The sequence below is a fragment of the Melopsittacus undulatus genome, assembly GCF_012275295.1.
Source record: "Melopsittacus undulatus isolate bMelUnd1 chromosome W unlocalized genomic scaffold, bMelUnd1.mat.Z SUPER_W_unloc_9, whole genome shotgun sequence".
Taxonomy (NCBI): domain Eukaryota; kingdom Metazoa; phylum Chordata; class Aves; order Psittaciformes; family Psittaculidae; genus Melopsittacus; species Melopsittacus undulatus.
The window spans coordinates 455673-478606 of NW_022993951.1; the positions used below are offsets into that span (position 1 = coordinate 455673).

General features: G+C 44.5%; 1 protein-coding gene across 1 annotated transcript in view; it reads right to left on the reverse strand.

Annotated features, from left to right (window-relative positions):
• LOC117435843 (chromodomain Y-like protein 2) overlaps window positions 1–22934 on the reverse strand; it is a 78319-nt gene that overhangs the window by 26991 nt on the left and 28394 nt on the right. Inside the window, exon 2 of the mRNA XM_034073863.1 lies at window positions 8922–9516. Coding sequence (XP_033929754.1) covers window positions 8922–9516 — 595 coding nt within the window. The remainder of the gene's footprint in view (window positions 1–8921; window positions 9517–22934) is intronic.

Below are 22934 nucleotides of genomic sequence, written 5' to 3' on the forward strand. Positions count from 1 at the left end.
TTGTTTCCATAGCTTTCTGTGGTACGAGTTTGAGAAGTTGTGTAGCCACTACACATCGAAGAATTTTCTTTCATCTGTGCTTTTATCCGATGTTCTACCAGTTTCAGTGAGTGGTCCCTAGTTCTGCTATTAAGAGATTTAGTGAACAACAGTTCTGCATTTTAAGTTGGGGTGTGTATTCTCCAGAACCTCACAACACCTAAGAAAGCTTGTGTTTCTTTCTTATTAGTTGGTGGAGGCACTGCTGTTGATCACATCTGTTGGGATCTGGCGATGTCCATCTTGCCATTTTATTCCTAAAAATTGAATCACCTGTGCAGGTTCCTTGACTTTATTCTGCTTAATGGCAAAACTGGCCTTCAGAAGGATTTGGATTTCTTTCTCAAAAACAACTTCTGCTGTATTACCCCACACAATAATGCCATCAATGTATTGCAGGTGTTCTGGAATTTTCCCCTGTTCCGGTGCAGTCTGGATCAGTCCATGGCAGATGGTAGGGCTGTGTTTCTATCCCTGGGGCAGTCTCAGCATTACTTAGCAACAACTAAAACATCAGTGTGTTATCAGCATTATTCTCAGACTAAAGCCAAAACACAGCACAGCACAGCTACTAGGAAGGAGAAAAATAACTGTTACAGCTGAAACTTGGACAAGGCTTCATCTCAAGACTAATTAAAAATTTATGTATACATTTTCTGTGCACTCCTGCAGTTAACTGTGAAGTACATCTGACATTTGCTTAGGCTCCATATAGACAATCTCAAGGCTGACAAAAATGTCTAATTCCTCTGATTCTGCACAGGGCTGCCCAGGAGCCACAGCTTCTGGTACCCAAACCCAGTTCCTCCAGGCTCCCTGTTTGTTCTACATATAGTGTTTGGGAGCCCTGTGAGTGTTAATGGTTCATGCCAGGCATTTCACTGCCAGACTCTGTCAGACTGAAACCTCTGGCATAGCTGGCTGACTCAGAGCTAGATGTGGGAGTCCTGCCAAGCAGACTGCCACACTGCTCCTGTTCTCAAGGGACAAAGCCTTGGGACCTTGGCTGAGATTTGGAGAGTTTTGAAACTCAAGATGTTTGGAACAAACCTTCTGTTGTTCAAAAATTGGCATTCTTCCTCTGAAACTTTCTTCATTTGTCATTTATAAAATTTCAGACCAGTTCTAGTGTGACATCTATCCTGATGAAAATGAGTTTGTGATACTAACAGGACACATGGCAGAATCACAGTGGCATTTTCTGTGCTCAGTATTCACACTCCCTGGGAGTGTGAATACTGAGGGAATTCAGTAAATTATTGGACTTGTTGAAGAGTAGTGCAAGAAATTTGACATTTCAAATGATGCAAAATCCTGTATCAGGGAATGTTACTTCTTGTTGGGGGTCGAACATGGGTGCTTTAACAGGCTTACAGCAAGCTGTGAGAAAGTGAACTTATGACCCCAGGTTAAAAGAGGAAGAAGTGTCAAGATCAGCAAAACAGGAATGCAATAACAAGATGCCAGTAATTGCAGAAGCATGATGTAACGCTAAGCTGAAGCGAAGGTGTGAAACCAATCAGGAGAGGTAAAGGGGAGCGTGTATCCCTCGTGGGCAAAGTGAAGCAGCCAATCAAGTAATGTGTGATCGCGTGTAAGACAGTATATTAAGAGCAGCCTTGTAATCAATAAACGGAGCATTTTGTGAATCTACATCGTATCGGTGTTTTCTCCCCTCCACCTGGCCGCGGCATTCTGGTGACCCCGACGTGATACCAGGAGAGAGAGAGACCGCGGACGAGAGAAGGTGGAGATCCCGGCTGCCCGAGAGAGGCAGGCTGCCCGAGAGAGGCAGGCTGTACGAGAGAGGCAGGAAAAGAGCTCAAATTACGTGGCCACGGCTGACCGGTGAGTCAGGCAGACTGCGGTCTGGTTCGGGATGGGTTTCGCTGTATCAGCGATAGAAAAGGCTACGATAGAAGGAGTGCTATGCGTAGCGAAGAAAACAGGGTACTCGATACCCCGACAGGAACTTGTGGACTTTTTATTTTGGTGCCAACGAAGGGGGTTGTTAGAAAATACGGGACAGTTATTCTCCAAAGATCGATGGCGTAAGATAGGGGAAGAATTGTGGGAGTCGGTGAAGCTTTTAATCTTGAGACTTGGGAGAAAATTACTAAGGAAGAAGCCCCTGATTTATGGCTGTTTTCAGTCCTTCCTAAGGTGAAGGGAGCAACCCTTAAAGAGACAGACCTAAAGTTAATGTTGAAATGGTCGAAGACATGTTACCCAGAGATTTATGAGTCTACCGGATTTGAGATGTCCTTGTGGAATGGGGCAGGAGTTAAGCTGTGGAATGCAGCCACGAAAGGCAATGAAGCTGTGAAAAGTTTGTTAGTCATTTGGAGAACTGTTTTAGAGACGTTAAAGTCAAAAAAAAAAAATAAATGAGATAATGGAGACCAGCGTGCCCCCCCTCCCCCCCCAAACCTCCGCTGGTTGCTGCCATGGCTGTGAAGACTGAAGATGAGGATAAAGACGATCCTTTCGACCTGAGCCCTATTGACCCCGAGAAGGAGCCTGTGCACGTTCACCAGTTTGCTGTTGCTGATCCTGAGATTCTGACGCCTGATAATGCCGATGCTGACCTGGATGGTGCTTTTGACCTGGAGCCTATTCATCCGGAAAAGAAGCCTGATTTATATCCCCCATATCCTCATGATAAATGGGTAGCTGTAAAGGGAGAAGTGAGATGGGTGGGGGATGTGGATGTATTGCACAGTTTCCCGTGGTGTGTGTGCTTCCCACCTGAGATGGGAAGGTCTCTTGTATGCTCTTATCAGGGGTAACGGGCAGAATGTGTCAGACCGTGGAGTTGGGACCCCGTATACAACTCCTTTGATACAGTCTCTCTGTGATATTCATGTACTTGAAGTTGGTAAACATAAGTATGTCCATGTTTCTATCGACCCTTGGAAACCTTTAGAGATATTGCTGGCAACTTCTTCCAACATAGGCTGGCCACCTGTGTCGGAACGAGTGTGCATTTTGGTCAGTAAAAAAGCCCAAGCCTCATGCGATGTGAGGGAGGCAGAGCCTCTGTGGGGACGCCCGCTAAGGTTGAGCCTGCCACCTTGCACTGCGATGATGCTTCTCGGAGCTGGTTTCCTATAGTCTTTACAGGGTCCTTGTGCCACGTCCTGTATGTGGGACTGTGCAGTGGGAGCAATGATTGTCTGGATTTTGAGTTTCAAATACTGTAGTTGTGTGCAGTGTGTATGTGGGATCCCATGTGCATATATGTGTGTCTGTGTGTGCTTGTAATGAGCGCAGACAGTGTTCTGTATATTTTTTGTTGTCAGGTTCATGTAAAAGTTTTAACAGGTAGCAGTTTAACCTTTCGGGCAAGAAAAGGTTAATGCAAAAGTGCAGTTGCCGATAGGCCGGTGGTTTTAGCTGTGCAAAGCAGGGTGAGCGACTTTAAAAAAAAAAAACAAAAAAAAACCAAAAACAAAAACAGAAAACAAAACAAAAAAAAAGATTAAAAAAAAAGAAAAAAAATAGAAAAAAAAATTAAAAAATATAGAAAAAAAATAGAAAAAAATTAGAAAAAAAATAGGAAAAAAATAGAAAAAAAATAGAAAAAAAATAGAAAAAAAGGGTAATGATAACATATTCTAGCTGTTATTAATGACTGTAGTTTTGATGTATATTGCTTCAAGCTTGTTTTCCAGACAATATGCATGTGTAATCCAAAAAAAAAAAACAACAAGCAAACAAACAAAAAAAAAACCAACCAAAAAAAAATCACTTGAGGGCAACTGAAAAGCAACAGATTGAATATGTGTGCTTGTAAAGTAGCTATTATTAGAGGTTGTGATTTTGTGTATAAAACCACCTGTATTTACTAGCCAGTTGCTAATAAGAAACTATACCTTGTATTGTATGGAGTTGTCACTTGTAAAAGAGATGTTAGAACATGCAAATTTGCAGCAGCTGCTAGAAAATGCTAAGGTAAAAGCTAAAAGATTCTAAGATTATGATAGTGTTATAAAGCAGGTAATGGAACAAATTAAGAGGGTGGGAGAACTCCACTGGTAAGAAGTTTCTTTGGTTAGTCACTCGCTGTCATCAGCATCTTCAACATGCTGATGCACTCTGTGATAGTTACTCTGCTAATGTAAATCTGTGTGTGCTTTGCTGTAGTAGTGACTTGTTACTGGGTGAAGCAGGTGAAACTCTGCACTGACAACAAGGTGCAAGGACTGAGATTGCTTACCACAGTCAAGGGCAAGACTGGGTTGGCCTCTGTGTCTGCAACCAAGAAGATCCTTTAGCTCCGCTGCTGGCTGCAACCCAGCAGGCGTAGAGTGGTGGGGACACATGCCATGCCAGACCTTGATGTGAGGGATGGCCTCCACTGTTATCAGAGAGCCATACAGGAGAAAAAGGGTAGGCCCAGCTGTGTACAGCTATCAACAGGACCATACTGACTGCCAGCGAAAAGTGTAAAGCCGCAGAACAACATAAAGAAACAGCAATGATACAAATCTTTGTAAAATCTTTGTAATATCTGTTCTATTATGTGTGACCATGGGTAATGGACAAGTATACTGAGCACATGTGTTAAATCCTCATTATTCCATCCTGTTACATGGTGTGTAGGATTCACTGGTATGCCACATGTTATAAAGGTGACATCAAGTGACTTCAAATCAGACTAATCTTACTGAAATAATGCTGCCTAGAGTAGTGGGTTGTAATGTTACACAAGTCCAGCAGTGATAGAGCAGACATACGAAATTGTCAAAAACTTTTAGTAAAACTAAAAAGGGGAAGATGTGGAGACAGTGTTCTCACAGGAAAATGAATATTTGGTACATGAGGTCTGAATAACTCTGAGGGATACAGCAAGGCCATGGGAGGCCCGAGGAAGCCTAAGCAAGCAAGATAAGAAGAAGCTGTAATTCACTGAGTGATGAGAACTGTGGACTGTTGGCAAGCGTTCGAGGTCAAGTTCCGACACCTGTGCTTAACCAATTATATGTTAGTCACTAAGGGTCCTCAAGACAAGTATCCAATCATGATATGCCAAATTGCTGTAGGTGTGTGTAAGCAATAGTATATAAGGAGTTAATGCTTTGTAATAAATGGCTTTTTGTCTGATCAAAAAAAAAAAAAAAGGGGGAGTGTAACTCCTTGACTGTTAACACTGTACAGTTTACCTCTGCAGCTGCTTCACATCCCCTTTGCATTAGAATGCTTCTGGGCATGTGTTGTATGAATCTTTCTGATCATTCTGAATCTATTCACAAGAAATTGTTTGAACTTAAAGAAAATATGAAAGAACTTACTGTAGAAACAAATCCTATAGACTCTTGGTTAAAATCATTAGGAATAAGTAGTTGGTTAAGGAGTTTAATCATGATGTTTAGCGGACCAATAACGATTATGTTGTTAATTTTGTTTTTTGGACCTTGTTTGTTACAATGTATTATGCAATGTATGCAGCAGATGACGAACGCCTTATTTGAAAAAAGAGGGGGAGATGTTGGGGGTCGAACATGGGTGCTTTAACAGGCTTACAGCAAGCTGTGAGAAAGTGAACTTATGACCCCAGGTTAAAAGAGGAAGAAGTGTCAAGATCAGCAAAACAGGAATGCAATAACAAGATGCCAGTAATTGCAGAAGCATGATGTAACGCTAAGCTGAAGCGAAGGTGTGAAACCAATCAGGAGAGGTAAAGGGGAGCGTGTATCCCTCGTGGGCAAAGTGAAGCAGCCAATCAAGTAATGTGTGATCGCGTGTAAGACAGTATATTAAGAGCAGCCTTGTAATCAATAAACGGAGCATTTTGTGAATCTACATCGTATCGGTGTTTTCTCCCCTCCACCTGGCCGCGGCAACTTCTCTTAAGTTTGTAGGACAATATTAGTTTTTTCTAATAGCTAGTATTTTTATTTTGACCCTTCTTCACCAGTTTCTGTCTGCCCTTCCTTTGGTAGTCTCATCTTTCCTCTTTGTAGTTTTCCCCACTATGCATGTGCTGGGTATCACAAAGCAGAACTAGAGACATCTCTGACTTTGGGAGTGTTGCTGAGTAAGGATTTTTCAGATGAGAACCAGGTAGGGATTTAAAGATCTCTTGCTTTTGACTACAGGGAGGTCAGAATGGAAGGGATAAAGGACACCAAATACAGAACAGATGTGATGGATTTGGAGAATGCAAAAACCATCATTAATAAATGTTTTAAAAAACACACATCAGCTGTTAGGCCAGGAGCCTGCTGTGCATGGCAGAAAACCTGGCTGCTAAGGCAAAGCAGCTTTCTACTGAAATAGAGCTCTCTTACAGAGATTATTCAAACAAGGGCTGGTGGATGCCATTCATGAACTCTTCTGGGGATAAATGGCAAAATCTCAGAGCAGATTCTCCTGGAAGGCATGCTAAGGCACATGAAAAAACAACAAGGTGCTTGGTGACAGCCAACATGGCTTCACTAAGGGCAAAATCCTGGGCAATGGGTGTAAACTGGAGCATAGGAGGTTCCACGTTAACATCAGGAAGAACTTCTTTACTGTAAGAGTGACAGAGCACTGGAACAGGTTGCCCAGGGAGGTTGTGGAGTCTCCTACGTTGGAGATATTCAAGGCCCGCCTGGACAAGTGCCTGTGTGATGTACTCTAGGTTACCCTGCTCTTGCAGGGGGGTTGGACTAGATGACATTTGAGGTCCCTTCCAACCCTCGGGATTCTGTGATTCTGTGACCAATTTGGTGGCCTTCTATGATAGGGCTATGGAACTGATAGACAGGGGCAGAGCAGTTGACGACATCTACCTGGAATTGTGCAAAGCGTTCAACACTGTCCCACATGACATCCTTGTCTCTAAATTGGAGAAACATCAATTTGATAGATAGACCACTCAGTGGATAAAGAACTGGCTGGATGGCTGCATGCCAAGAGTTCTGGTCAATGGCTCAATGTCCAGCTGGAGACCAGTAACGAGTGGTGTCCCTCAGGGATCGGTGTTGGGACCAGTCTTGTTCAACATCTTTGTGGATGACATGGACAGTGGGATTGAGTGCGCCCACAGCAAGTTAGCCGATGACACCAAGCTGTGTGGTTCGGTTGATACACTGGAGGGAAGGAATGCCATCCAGAGTGACCTTGACATGCTTATGAGGTGGGCTGATGCCAGCCTTATGAAGCTTAACCATGACAAGTTTAAGGTCCTACACCTGGGTTGGGGCAATCCCTGGCACAGCTACAGGTTGGGCAGAAGAGATTCAGAGCAGCCCTGTGGAGAAGGACTTGCAGGTGTTGATCGATGAGAAACTTGAGCCAGCAGTGTGCAGTCACAGCCCATGAAGCCAACCGTATTCTGGGCTGCATTAAAAGGACCATGACCAGCATGTTGAAGGAGGTGATCCTGCCCCTCTACTCTGCTCTTGTGAGACCTCACTTGGAGTATTGTGTGCAGTTCTGGTGTCCTCAGCATAAAAAAGACATGGAACTGTTAGAACAAGTCCAGAGGAGGGACACAAGTATGATCAGGGGACTGGAGCACCTCCTGTATGAAGATAGGCTGAGAAAGTTGAGGCTGTTCAGCCTGGAGAAGAGAAGGCTGCGTGGAGACCTCATAGCAGCCTTCCAGTATGTGAAGGGAGCCTATAAGGGTGCTGGGGAGGGACTCTTCATTAGGGACTGTAGTGATAGGTATCCTGGGTTCAGCAGTAGCAGTCATTTTTCTCAGTCTTAGTAGTTGGTGCAGTGCTGTGGTTTTGACTCTCAGCCTGGGAACAATGCTGATAACACCGATGTTTTTAGCTGTTGCTAAGTAATGTTTACTCTGACCAAGGACTTTCTCAATCTCATGCTCTGCCAGGGAGGAGGGGAAGCTGGGAGGAAGCAGAGACAGGGCACCTGATGTAAACTGACCAAGAAGGTATTCCGTACCATAACACGTCATGCCCACCATATAAACTGGGGGTAGTTAATGGAAGGCTAGGTCTCTGCTCGGGTCGGGCTGGGTCTCAGTCAGCAAGTGGTGAGCAGTTGTATTCTCTTCACTTTTTATTTCTCTTATCATTATTATTACTGGTGGTAGCAATAGTAGTTTTGTGTTATACCTTAGTTACTGGGCTGTTCTTATCTCGGCCTATGGGAGTTACATTCTTTTGATTCTCGTCCCCATCCGTCCGGGAGCAGGGGGAGGAAGGAGGGGGTGTGTGAGCAAGCGTCTGCATGGTTCTGTGTTGCTGGCTGGGCTTAAACCATGACAGTTCCTTGTGGCACCCAATGTGAGGCACGAAGGGTTGAGATAACGACAGATCTGAGCAGAGCGTCTCATCGTATTTGTTGGTTTTGGATTAATAGTCACTCATCACAATGCTGATTTATTGGCTCTCAAAGTTGGTGCTGTTGATCTCAGAGTTTCAGCATGCCTTACCTTACAGCCTATATTTGCTGCTTTAGTGTTTATTGGCTGGGGGCCTTGGGCTAAGGTTCTTGTTTTGCTGTACTTTATGTACTTTTTTTTTTTTAACTCATTGATTATGAAACTGATCTGGCTTGTGTTCCCATAACTGAGAAGTGATTTGTTACTTGGCAATACACAAAACCAAGTTGCAGTTTTATACATGCCTCAGTCATCATTCCTGCTCCGTGTCCCATCATTTCCCCCCAAGGACTTTCTACTGCAAAGGCATGGAACAAAGCCCACACTGCTTCATATAACTCCATAAGAAATGGAAGGAGAGAAGCCAGCTGCTAAAACATGGAGTAATATATGGGGAACGAGTGTGAAACTTATTTTTGTGCTTCTCACCATACCCCTTGTGTAGCATGATAATGATTTTTCCATGAGTGGGCTCTCTATTTGCAGTTGCTGCAATTAACACCCCCCCACCCCCGAGACTGTAGTTGTTTAAATCACATACCTATTCCATTCACAACAGGTGAATCGTTACTAACTTCCAACATGCTGGGCAAATTTTGTTCTCCTTCATGATCATTTAAATCCACATTTTGCTGTTGTGAGCCATTCCCAAAATGTCTAGAATCATTTTCATGGCTTCCATCTCCATTCTGCAGACCATTATGTGGCTTTTTCAGTGGCATAATCTGTAAACCACTAGGAGAAGTTCGGTAAGTCACAGTTTTAGCAGCCATGTCATTAGCAGCTGCTGGCTTTGCTGTGTATCCTCTTTTCTGTTTTTGAAGAGATGGATTAATTCTCTTCCTTTTGTTTGTTGACCCTTTAGACTTCCCACTTTCAGAAGGTCTATGTGATATTTTCTCAAGAGATGACCCTCGGCTTTCCCGTAAAAATTTTTGAGTGCTGCCCTGTTTCCCATGTCTTGATCGCTTTTCTCTAGTAACATGTAGTACATTGAACTCATCAATAAATTCTTCACAATGTAGTAGATGATGTTCAGGTTCCCAGGTGTCTTCATTGCTTCCGTAGCCTTTCCACCTGATGAGATACTCCCATTTGCCCTTCTTGTTCTTCCTTTTGTCTACAATCCTCTCTACCTAAAAGAAAAATACAAACATATTACATTAGAAAGAGTAATAGTTTGGATATGGAAATTAAGTTCTTCATTTACAGCTAGGAAGGCCTCCTTGACAGTACAAAAGTGCAGTAGTGTTCATGAGACTCTCTGAAAATATTGTGCTGAAAATATGATCTGGCTCTGACATGGAAAGCTCACCCAGGGTAGCCAAAATGTAGTGACCTATTTCAGAGATTTAAATTCACCTTATTGTCATAAGATGCTACCCAACATTACATTCCCATTGGATCCTATATAGACTATACTGACTGCTGATGAGAAGCTACTTGGTGTATAAACTGCTTGACACAACATTTAGGAATCAGTGTTACATGTTTTTGATCAACAGAAATTCCCATGAACAGACCTGGCAATACAGGAGAAGGATGAAGAGATCAAAGCCATTTCCCCTTCTGAAAATATTAAGATGAAACATAAAACACCTGATCAAATCTGATCTGGGAACCTGCAATAGCCACAATGTGAATTAACAAGAGAGAGACTGAAGATCATTTATGAAAGCATTACTTTGTAAATCTGGTTGCAAAATGAGACTATTAAGCTACCTCTTCTTTGAAAGAGCTGAAACAAGCATCTTTTGCAATACTGCCAGTTACTGAACACTCTCCTGAGTCCACACATGCATTATGTCCCTATAAACATCCCCATACCCATTTCTTATGAGTGCAATATTTGAGTAAATCCACAAAATTTGTGAGTGCACCTATTTTAAAAAAGAAAAGGCAAATAAAAGGCATAAAGGCAGGATTCTTTATAGAAGTAATGAATTTCATGAACCTATGCTAGAGAAATGTCAGTTTAAGGAACATTTCTGCAACAAGGGATAAGGGACTATATTGGAACTGCAAGCTGAATGTGAATTAACAGTATCGTGCTGCTGTGGAAAACAGCCTGTAGAACTGAATAAATCTTTGTGCCTGTCTGTCTTGGGTTCAGCAGTAGCAGTTATTTTTTCTACTTCTTGGTAGCTGGCGCAGTGCTGTGTTTTGACTCTCGGGCTGGGAACGGTGCTGATAGCACGTATGTTTTGAGTTACTGCTCAAATGTTTGGTTTGTCCAAGGACTCTCTGAGTCTCATGCTCTGCCAGAAAGGAAGGGAGGCCAGGAGGAAACAGAGATAGGACACCTGACCTAGGCTAGCCAAAGAGGTATTCCATACCATAGCACGTCATACTCAGGATGTAACCGGGAGTTACCCGGAAGGGCTGGTGCTCTGGGGGTTAAAGGAGGTATCGGTCGGTGCTCGGTCGGGCAGGGTGGGGTGAGTTATGGGTCAGTGGGTGGTGAGGTGTTGTATTCTCTTCTCTTGTTATTTGCTTTATCATTATTATTAATAAGTGTCGACAACAGTGTCAACAGTGTCATGGTTTAAACCAATCCGCACAGCTGATGCACTCACTCCCCCCCTTGCTCCCCCAACTCCCGGAGAGTTAGGAAGGAGAATTCAAAGAATGTAGCTCCCACAGGTTGAGATAAGAACAGTTTAATAACTAAGGTATAACACAAATCACTACTGCTACCACCAATAAGAATAATAATGATAAAGGAAATAACAAGTGAAGAGAATACAACACCTCACCACCCACCGACCCATAACTCACCCCACCCTGCCCGACCGAGCACTGACCGATACCTCCTCCAACCCCCAGAGCTCCAGCCCTTCCAGGTAACTCTCAGTTACATCCTGGGCATGACATGCTGTGGTATGGAATACCTCTTTGGCTAGCCTAGGTCAGGTATCCTGCCTCTGCTTCCTCCCGGCCTCCCCTCCTCCCTGGCAGAGCATGAGGCTCAGAAAGTCCTTGGACAAACCAAACATTTGAGCAGTAACTCAAAACATACATGCTATGAGCACTGTTCCCAGCCCGAAAGTCAAAACACAGCACTCCACGAGCTACCAAGGAGAAAAAATTACTGCTACTGCTGAACCCAGGACAGTGTCATCTCAGCACTGGCAAAATCTCAACTAGAGGCAGAGTGCATATGAAAACCCAAGTGCAATCAGTGGACAGCAAGTCATGGGTTTAAATCGCATCAAGTGAAACATATCAAGACATTAGAAAAAACATTTTAACAGTAGTAAGAATAAGCACGAGAACAGGTAACATGGGGAAGGTATGGAAGGATTTTAGAACAAACAGTTTTTGTTAGATAAACATCTGCCATGAAAAGTCATTGCTGGAAAATCAGGTTATGATGAGAAAACTTTTTGAGATTTATTTTCAAATTCTTTATTTTTTAAGATGTGTCTTAAAGGATAGGGATAAAGATGCCACTAATGAAAAAAAAATCATTATCATTAACCAAAAGCACTATTGCTAATTTAGAAAAATAAATAAGTGGATAGCAAATGTAATACCCTTTGATGCTCTTCAAAGCAAAATCATCTCACATGAAGAACAAGTGTGTATGGAGAATTTCAGCTTGAAGAAGGGGAATCACAGCAGTGTAATTGTTCTTTTTAGGTCCCTTGTTAGAACAAACCAATGGATTAATTTTGTCTGTTAACTAGCTAGAACCGTACATTCATAGAAATCTTGGTGGGCTCCCCAAAGGTGTCTAAATGTAATTAGTAACTAAACATTATAATTCTATCTAAATTCATTTACATGGGGAATGTGTTAAGATATCTGAGTCAGAGTGACAGTGAACAGCTTTCCTGCATCTCCAAGGGCACTCAACTGCAATATCCCAAGCAGCTTGTTCCTGTGCTCTGTCTTGTGCTATTCTGTCTACACTAGCTCACCAATACATGCATTCCCCTCCTTTTTTAAATCAGGACTTTGGCGATGGAACACCATCTCTGTGTTCGGTTGATGTTACCTCGAAGTAACTTGTCGTTCTTTAGAGGGATTACACCAGCTGAATTCCTCCACTTCCTCACTGAAGGAAGAACCTCAGAAAGGATGGACAAATACCTTGACATTTTCAGAATCATAGAATCATAGAATAGTTAGGATTGTAAAGGACCTCAAGATCATCTAGTTCCAAACCCCTGCCATGGGCAGGGACACCTCACACTAAACCATATCACCCAAGGCTTCATCCAACCTGGTCTTGAATACTGCCAGGAATGGAGCATTCACAACCTCCCTGGGCAACCCATTCCAGTACCTCACCACCCTAACAGGAAAGAATTTCTTCCTTATATCCAGTCTAAACCTCTGCTGTTTAAGTTTCAACCCGTTACCCCTTGTCCTATCACTACAGTCCCTAATGAATAGTCCTTCCCCAGCATCCTTGTAGGCCCCCTTCAGATACTGGAAGGCTGCTATGAGGTCTCCACACAGCCTTCTGTTCTCCAGGCTGAACAGCCCCAACTTTCTCAGCCTGTCTTCATATGGGAGGTGCTCCAGTCCCCTGATCATCCTCGTGGCCCTCCTCTGGACTTGTTCTAACAGTACCATGTCCTTTCTATGTTGAGGACACCAGAACTGAACACAGTACTCCAAATGAGAGCAGAGTAGAGGGGCAGGATCACCTCCTTTGACCTGCTGGTCATGCTCCTTTTGATGCAGCCCAGGATACTATTGACTTTCTGGGCTGTGAGTGCACACTGCTGGCTCATGTTCATTTTCTCCTTGACCAAGACCCCCAAGTCCTTCTCCGCAGGACTACTATGAATTTCCTTTTTGCCCAACCTCTAGCTGTGCCTGGGATTGCTCCAACCCAGGTGTAGGACCTTGCACTTGGCATGGTTAAACTTCATGAGGTTGGCATCAGCCCACCTCACAAGTGAGTCAAGGTTCATCTGGATGGCATTCCTTCCCTCTAGCATATCAACAGAACCACACAGCTTGGTGTCATTGGCAAAGTTGCTGAGGGCACACTCAATTCCATTGTCCATGTCAGCGACAAAGATATTAAACAAGACCGGTCCCAACACCGATCCCTGAGGGACACCACTTGTTACTGGTCTCCAGCCAGACATTGAACTATTGACCACAACTCTTTGAGTGCGACCATCCAGAAAGTTCTTTATCCACCGAGTGGTCCAACTATCAAATTGATGACACTCCAATTTAGAGACAAGGATGTCGTGTGGGACAGTGTCGAATGCTTTGCACAAGTCCAGGTAGATGACGTCAACTGCTCCACCCCTGTCCATCACTTTTGTAGCCTCGTCATAGAAGGCCACCAAATTGGTCAGGCAGGATTTTCCCCTAGTAAAGCCATGCTGGCTGTCACCAAGCACATTTCTCTTTTTCATGTGCCCTAGCATGCCTTCCAAAAGAATCTGCTCCCAGATTTTGCCAGGCACAGAGGTGAGACTGACTGGTCTGTAATTCCCTGGGTCATCCATTTTCCCCTTCTTGAAAATGGGAGTTATATTTCTTTTTTTCCAGTCATCAGGAACTTCACCTGTCTGCCATGATTTATCAAATATGATGGCCAGTGGCTTGGCAACTTCATTCACCAGCTCCTTCAGGACCCGCGGATGGATTTCATCAGGTCCCATGCACTTGTGTACATTCAGGTTCTTAAGATGGTCTTGAACCAGATCCTCTCGTACAGTGGGCCCAAGGTCTAGGATTTCACAGTCCCTGCGTCCGCTTTCCAAGACTCGGGTGCTGCGGTCAGAGCCTTTGCCAGTGAAGACCGAGGCAAAGAAGCCATTCAGAACCTCAGCCTTCTCCCAGTCCTGTGTAGCCAGCTCTCCCGAAAGTTTCTGGAGGGGGTCTACATTGTCCTTAGTCTGTTTTTTAGCTGCTACATACCTATAAAATCCCTTCCTATTATCTTTAACATCCCTTGCCAAGTTTAGCTCCAATTGGGCCTTAGCTTTCCTAACTTGGTCCCTAACTACCCTGACAACATCCCTGTATTCATCCCAGGCCACCTGTCCTTGCTTCCACCTTTTATAAGCCTCTTTTTTCCTGTGAATTTTTCTCAGCAGCTCCTTATCCATCCAAGGGGGTGTCCTGGCCCTTCTGCTGCACTTCCTTCTAGTCGGGATGCAACACTCCTGAGCTTGGAGAAGGTGATCCTTGAATATTAACCAAGAGTCTTGGGCCCCCTTGCCCTCTAGGGCTATATCCCATGGAACCTTGCTAAGCAGGTTCCTGAAGAGCCCGAAGTCTGCTCTCTTGAAGTCCAGGGCAGTGAGCTTACTGCACGCTCTTCTCACTGTCTTGAGGACCTCAAATTCGACCATCTCGTGATCGCTGCATCCAAGACTTCCCTGGAGAGTCACATTTCCAACGAGCCCTTCCCTGTTGGTGAGCATGAGGTCAAGCAGGGCACCTCTCCTTGTCGGCTCCTTTATTGCTTGCAGAAGGAAGTTGTCTTCCACACAATCGAGAAACCTCCTGGATTGCTTGTGCCGGGCCATACCGTCGCCCCAACAGATGTCAGGGTGGTTGAAGTCCCCCATGAGAACAAGGGCCTGTGAGTGTGAGGCTTTTCCTATTTGTCTGTAGAGTTCTTCATCCACAGGTTCCTCTTGGTCAGGCGGTCTGTAACATATCTCCACAGTAATGTGTCCCGTCACCGATTTCCCCTTAACCCTGACCCACAAACTTTCTGTTAACTGATCACCTGTCCCCAGACAGAGTTCCATACTCTCTAGCCTGTCCCTAAAATAAAGGGCAACTCTCCCTCCCCTCCTACTGGGCCTGTCTTTTCTAAAAAGCCTATAACCCTCCATTCCAACACTCCAGTCAAAGGAGCCATCCCACCATGTTTCGGTGATGCTTATTATATCATAGCCCTGTAGATGTGCCCACATCTCTAATTCCTCTTGTTTATTCCCCACGCTACGGGTATTTGTATAGAGGCATCTGATCCGAGCTCCAAATGAAGCCGGCTCAGTGGCTGGAGCGGCTAGAATATTACTGCATTGCTCAGAGTATTTATTATAGGTGCTGGCAACTGACTGGGTGTGTTGGGATGGAATGATGCTCCCCTCTCCCAACACAACTAGTTTAAAGCATCCTTGACAAGTCTGGCAAGCCTCTCAGCAAAGCCACTCTTCTCTTTCTTTTTCAGTGCAGTTCCACCAGACCCCAGTAGGCCTGGCCTACAAATGTGGGCCCCATGTCCAAGACACCCAAACCCTTGACTATGACACCACACTTTTAACCATTTATTAACCTGTCCAATCCTCCTTGCCTTTAGAAGGTCCTCCCCTGTGTCTTGGAGAATTGTCGAAAAGACTATCTGAGCTCCAGAACCCCTGACCACCTCTCCCAGAGCTCTGTAGTCCTTCTTTATACTCCTCAGGCTACTACTATCTATATCCCTAGCACCCATATGTATCACTAGAAGCGGGTAATAGTCCGTGGGACTTACTAGAGCAGGCAGCCTCTCCGCAACATCCCTGATCCGTGCCCCAGGTAGGCAACACACCTCCCTTGCGACCGGGTCAGGCCGACAGATGAGTGCTTCTGTCCCTTTCAAGGCAGAGTCCCCTACTACTACAACCCGCCGCTTTTTCCTGGTGGCACCAGTAGAGATCTTCTGTACCAGTGCACCAGCTGACTGTTTCTGATGCAAGTGCATTTCCTCATCAGCCCCCTGCAGGACAGCAAAGCGGTTCTGGGTGGGTACAGCAGATTTAGGAGGAAGCCCCTTGCTTTTAATTGCTCTCTTCCTCCTTTTGTTTTTTTTTTTTGTTTGTTACTAGTTACCAGCTTCCCTGATCAACAGCCTCCTTCTTTCCTCCATGAGTTAGAGGGGAATCTTGAGGCCCCTGTGCTGTTTGGGCCTGGAGCAAGCAGTCCTGCTTCCTCTTAGCTTCCCTGACATCTTGCAGCTTACTGACAGCATCCCGTAGCTCAGCCACCTGCTGGAGGAGGACCTCCATCAGGGAGCATCGAATGCAGCCCTGCCCATTCTGCACCTTTCCCTCACAAGACCAGTGCAGGCACTCTCTACACTCCAAGCTCTGCACCGCAGCCTCCCCACTTACTGGCTCTGTCTGGGTGCCTACACTGGCCGCCACCTGGGTGGCCAGTGCAGAGCTCCCAGACTGGACCCTGCCGCGCAAACTGCCTCGACCTGCTGTGTTTGCCCGCTCTGTTCTTTGCGCTCCTGGTCGCTGTGCTCCCAGGGTAGATTTTTAACCACTCACAGTTAGTGCCACTCCTCCTGTCTCTGCCCCTGGTGAGTCACCTCCTTGCGGTAGCTGAGCTCTTGGGCAAGTCCTGTCGAGGACTTGAGGCTCCCTCCTCAGTGGCTCTTGTCGGTCTGTGGTGAGGCTTCTTGACTCTGATCTCCCCCGGCTCTGCTCCGGTGTTACAGGCGTCCTTTCTCAAGCTACTCAGTCCTTTTGACCTGGAGCGTATTCGTCCGGAAAATAAGCCTGATTTATACCCCCCAGATCCTCATGATAAATGGGCAGCTGTAAAGGGAGAAGCGAGACGGGTGGGGGATGCAGATGTATTGCATGGTTTCCCTGTTGTGTATATGCTGGTTCAAGTTCCGCAGTGGAAAAGTTTCTCATATGCTCTTATCAAGGGTATTGGGTGGACTGTAGTGGACCGTGGAATTGGGACCCCATATAGAACTCCTTTGACACAGTCTCTCTGTGATACTTATGTACCAGAAGTTGGTAAATATAAGTATGTTTCTAGTGACCTTTGGAGACCTTTATAGATACGGCTTGTCACTTCTTCCGATGGAGCCTGGCCACCTGTGTTGGAATGAGTGTGCATTTTGGTCAGTATAAAAGCCCAAGCCTCATGCGATATGAGGGAGGCAGAGCCTCTGTGGGGATACCCGCTAAGGTTGAGCCTGCCACCTTGCAGTGTGATGATGCTTCTTGGAGCTGGTTTCCTGATAGTCTTTACAGGGTCCTTGTGCCATGTTCTGTATGTGGGACTGTGTAGTGGGAGTAATGATTGTCTGGATTTTGTGTTTCAAATATTGTAGTTAGGTAGAGTGTGCTTGTGGGATCCCAAGCTTGTGTGTATGTGTGTGATGAGGGCAGATGGCGTTCTGTATATTTTTTGTTGTCGGGTTCATGTAAAAGTTTTTAACGGCTAGCAGTTTAACATTTCGGGCAAGAAAGGGTTAATGCAAAAGTGCGGCAGGTATTTGTTGCTGCTGCTGAGAAGGCTGCTGCCAATAGGCCGGTGTTTGTAGCTGTGCAAAGCAGGGTGAGCAACTCTGGAGAAAAAAAAAAAATGGGGAGAAGTTCATTGGAACTTCTGGGATCAGTTGATGGGCTGAACCTTCCTTCTCCCCAGAGGGACACCTATTGAGTAAGAATTTTATGTATGCTAAATAATTAACTCATTCTAGCTGTTATTAGTGACTGTAGTTTTGTTGTGTATTGCTTCAAGCTTGTTTTCCAGCCAGTGTACTATCAACAGCATGTAAGGGATTTGATTCAGTGACATTTTCAGCGTGGGTCCCTGAATAGGTTGTTCGAGTCGCCCTCCGATACAGTGGGCTGTCCAGTACGGTTCCCACAATCACACAATGGGATGCAGACAGGCTGGTTGGACACAAGGGTCTCGTCTTTCTTGAGGCATTGACAGGCTGATCAAATATACATGAGTAAAAAAAAAAAAAGGGGGGGGGAAGTGTAATGATGTGGGGGATGGCCTCCGCTGTTATTAGACAGCCATCCAGGAAAAAAAAGGCAGGCCCAGCTGCCTACAGCTATCCACAGGACCATACTGACTGCAAGAGAAGTATACAAAGCCCCAGAACTCAACAACATAAAGAAACAGCAATGACTGAATTCTTTGTAATATCTGTTCTATTATGTGTGACCATGGGTAATGGACAAGTATACTGAGCACATATGTTAAATCCCAAATATTCCATCCTGTTACATGGTGTATAGGATTCACTGCTATGCCACATGTTATAAAGGTTCAAGTGACTTCAAATCAGACTAGTCTTACTGAAATAATGCTGCCTAGAGCAGTTGGTGTTATGTTACACAAGTCACGCAGTAATAGAGCAGACATACCAAACTGTAAAAAACTTTTAATAAAACTAAGAAGGGGGAGATGTGGAGACACTGTTCTCACAGGAGAATGAATATTTGGTACATGAGCTCTGAATAAGTCCGAGAGATACAGCAAGGCCGTGGGAGGCCCGAGGAGGCTTAAGCAAGCAAGATAAGAAGAAGCTGGAATTCACTGAGTGATGAAAACTGTGGACTGTTGGCAAGCGTTCGAGGTCAAGTTCTGACACCTGTGCTTAACCAATTATATGTTAGTCACTAAGGGTCCTCAAGACAAGTATCCAATCGTGATATGCCAAATTGCTGTAGGTGTGTGTAAGCAATAGTATATAAGGAGTTAATGCTTTGCAATAAATGGCTTTTGGTCAGATCATACTGATCTCTGACTGAGTCCATTCTGCAGCACCAGATGAATTTGGATGCTGATAAGTTAAAAGAGAACAAATAGAACGAGACCATGGCATCTGTGCAAATGCATTTGCAATGCATTTTTTGGCTTCCAAAAGCCTTAAGCCTAGCTCTATGGACAGCAGCACAAAGTGGGGTGTAAGTTGTAATAAAAGCCTTTTAATTGTTTTCTAAACTTATTGTGAAAATAATCCTCTAATCATTTACAGTAGAAATATGTAGAGCATCAAAAACTTAGTGTTGTACTTATATATGCAGAGCACAACACACACAAATCTTCCTTCACAGAAGATTCAGGGTCAAAGTCATTCATTTAACACTGCAGTGTTATTGTCCATTTATAAAAAAAAAAGAAATCTAGGCTAACTTAAAAAAGGGTAAGTCCTATTGAATTATTTCTAAAGATATAACTGAAGTCAGAGCAGAGGATACACATCTCACAGTTCACAGCTCTAAAGACCATAAATGAAATCCTTAAGCTCAAAAAAAACCACCTTCCAGGAGACAGTGAACTTCCAGAAAGGTTTGGAAGACTGTGTATCTATTTAGTTATTTCCACAATCTTCTCTTGTTATGCATCTATGTAAACAATTTAAACTGCAATCTGTGATGCTCAGATGGTCTCTGTTAGTGCACTATACAGAGCAGCAGACCAATTTAATGACATACACTAGAAAAATTGCTTTTCATTACTATAAATTACAGGACTTGTGCTGTTTTATGTGTTTTTTTAAATTGAGGTCTTTTTTCATGAAACGAGGGGAACACAAAATCACAAAATGGAATATAGAAACCTTTAGAATTAGTTTTAAGCAATGTTAAGTTCGATGGCTTTGTAACGGTAGCAATGGAAAATTACTGAGGTGCATGATACATAGAAGAAAAATAGAGTACAGCTAGAGAACAAGATAAGAAGAAGCTGTAATTCACTGAGTGATGAGAACTGCGGACTGCTGGCAAGCATTCGAGGTCAAGTTCCGACACCTGTGCTTAACCAATTATATGTTAGTCACTAAGGGTCCTCAAGACAAGTATCCAATCATGATATGCCAAATTGCTGTAGGTGTGTGTAAGCAATAGTATATAAGGAGTTAATGCTTTGCAATAAATGGCTTTTTGTCTGATCATATTGATCTCTGACTGAGTCCATTCCGCGGCAAATGCCACCCAAACAGGGACCCTCTATAAGTTCACATTGAAATGGAAGAGGGTGTGAATCGCTGGGCCGCGAAGAAATCGGCTAGAATCGATCTGGCTGGACCAAGATCGGGAGGCAGAAGCCTCGGAGGAGGGAATCCTCGGATCGGAGCCTTGTGAGCCCAGAAGACACTGCGCAGCACAAATAAGGTGAGCAGCCGGACGGTTGGAAGGGAGCTTAAGGATGGGAAAACAGTTAAGTAAAGAAGAAGTAATGCTTAAGCTCTTCCAACATATCCTCTCTGTGAGACGGACAGACTGATGAAGCTATGCTTAAAAGATTGTTGCTCTGGAATAAGGAGAAGGAGTTAATTGTGGGGGTCGGTGAAGCCTTTAATCTCAAGACTTGGGAAATAATTACTAAGGAAGAAGCCTGTTTTACGGATGTTTTCAGTCCTTCTTAAGATGAAGCGAGCAACCTTTAAGGAGACAGACTTAAAGTTAATGTTGAAATAGCTGAAGACACATTACCCAGAGATTGATGAGTCTATCGTATTTGAGATTTCTTTGTGGAATGGGGCAGGACTTAAAGTGTGGGAAACAGCCACAATAGGCAATGACACTGAAAAGTTTGTTAGTCATTTGGAGAAGTATTTTAGAGACGTTAAAGTCAAGAAATGAGATCATGGAGATCAGTGCAGAGACTAAGACAAGTATCCAATCATGATATGCCAAGTTGCTGTAGGTGTGCGTAAGCAGCAGTATGTAGAATCATAGAATAGTTAGAGTTGGAAAGGACCTTAAGATCATCTAGTTCCAACCCCCCTGCCATGGGCAGGGACACCTCACACTAAACCATATCACCCAAGGCTTCATCCAACCTGGCCTTAAACACTGCCAGGGATGGAGCATTCACAACCTCTCTGGGCAACCCATTCCAGTACCTCTCCACCCTAACAGTAAAGAATTTCTTCCTTATATCCAGTCTAAACCTCTGCTGTTTAAGTTTCAACCCATTACCCCTTGTCCTATCACTACAGTCCCTTATGAATAGTCCCTCCCCAGCATCCCTGTAGGCCCCCTTCAAATATTGGAAGGTTTCTATGAGGTCTCCATGCAGCCTTCTCTTCTCCAGGCTGAACAGCCCCAACTTTCTCAGACTATCTTCATATGTGACTTGCTCCAGTCCCCTGAGAAGGAGTTAATGCATTGCAATAAATGGCTTTTGGTCTGATCATATTAATCTCTGACTGAGTCCATTCTGCGGAAAATCGTGGCCTACCACTTGGCTGCCTTTGACTCCATTTCATACTGAAATTCTAGCATGTCTGGTACAGCAGCACTCAAGTGTGGTGTGACTTCATTCAGGCCACGAAAGTCTACATTTTGTCTCCACTCTACATTAGGCTTTTGCTCTGGCCATATGGGGCTATTAAAGGGTGAGCTGGTCCTACTGATCACTCCTTGGCTCTCCAGTCTATGGACAAGCTTATGGATGGGAATCAGGGAGTCTTGGGTGTTGTGATATTGCTGCCAGTGCACTGTTGTGGTCACGACTGGCACTTGTTTTTCGACCTTCAGCATCCCTACAACAGAAGGATCCTCTGAGAGACCAGGCAAGGTGGACAACTGCTCAATTTCCTCTGTCTCCAATGCAGGTATACCAAAAGCCCATCGATATCATTTTGGGTCTTTGAAGTACCCTTTCTTGAGGTAGTCTATGCCAAGGATGCATGGAGCCTCTGGACCAGTCACAATGGGGTGCTTTTGTCACTTCCTCCCAGTCAGGCTGATTTCTGCCTCCAGTACAGTCAACTCGTGCTATCCTTTCGTCACTCCAGAAATATAAAGGGGTTCCACCCCTTGAGTGCTTGATGGCAGCAGGGTACACTGTGCACTTTTATCTACTAGAGCCTTATACTTTTGTGGGACTGATGTGCCAGGCCATCTGAACCACACAGTCCAGTAAATCTAATTGTCCCCTACCTCCACCTGGCTGGAGGCAGGGCCCCTCTAATAGTCATCACAACATTGATCACTTACGTCTTGTAGAAAGGGATTAGTCTTTATCACAGTAGCTGGAGTAAAATCAGCTCTTCCACTTCATCTGGGAACCTGCTCACCAGAGACTGAAGCTGCAGCTTTCATGGGATGATCATCCTTGACCTTTGTTCTCCTCTTGGATTCACACACTCATTCCTCCAGATCTGAGGTAGGTTTTCCATCTCACTTCCTAATGTCTTCTCCCTGGTCTTTCAGGTAAAACCATAGGGTGGCCCAGCGTGTATACTTCCTATATCTTCTATCTCGAGCAGCAGGACACCTTTTGTTAAGAGCTGAGACTTGTGTTGGTATACATGGGAAGCTGGATTGATTAGTTTAGATCGTCTCTCAGTTGTTTGAGGTCCTGGGACAGGTTTTCCACAGCTGAAATGATCAAAGGGGTGAGACTGAACTGTCAGATTTGAGAAATCACTTCATCCACTGTGGGTGGTGCTATGTCATTCCAGGTTATTCCTGCCAGAGTGGGCATATGATGATGGTGCATTCCGTGCAAATTTCCGCCACATGGGTTGTGTACTTTCAACATCATCTGAATCTATCGGTCTTTTTCCAGCATCCGGCCTGAGATAGGTCATATCTGCAATGGCTGATTCCCTCAGAGACTGCATGCCTCTCTCTAATGTGGTCCACTTGGCAAAACGACACATAACATCATCCTTATACGGAAACCTTTCTTTCACAGCTGAGCCATCTCAAAAGGCTGAGGGACCATTTCTCTTTTGCAAATGCTTTGTCAATTCCCCCTTCCCTAGCAAGTGATCCCAGCTGCTTGGCTTCCCTACCTTCTAGTTTGTGACTGTCGGCCACTTTGTCCCAGCATTGGAGCAACCAGGAGATGATGTGTTCCC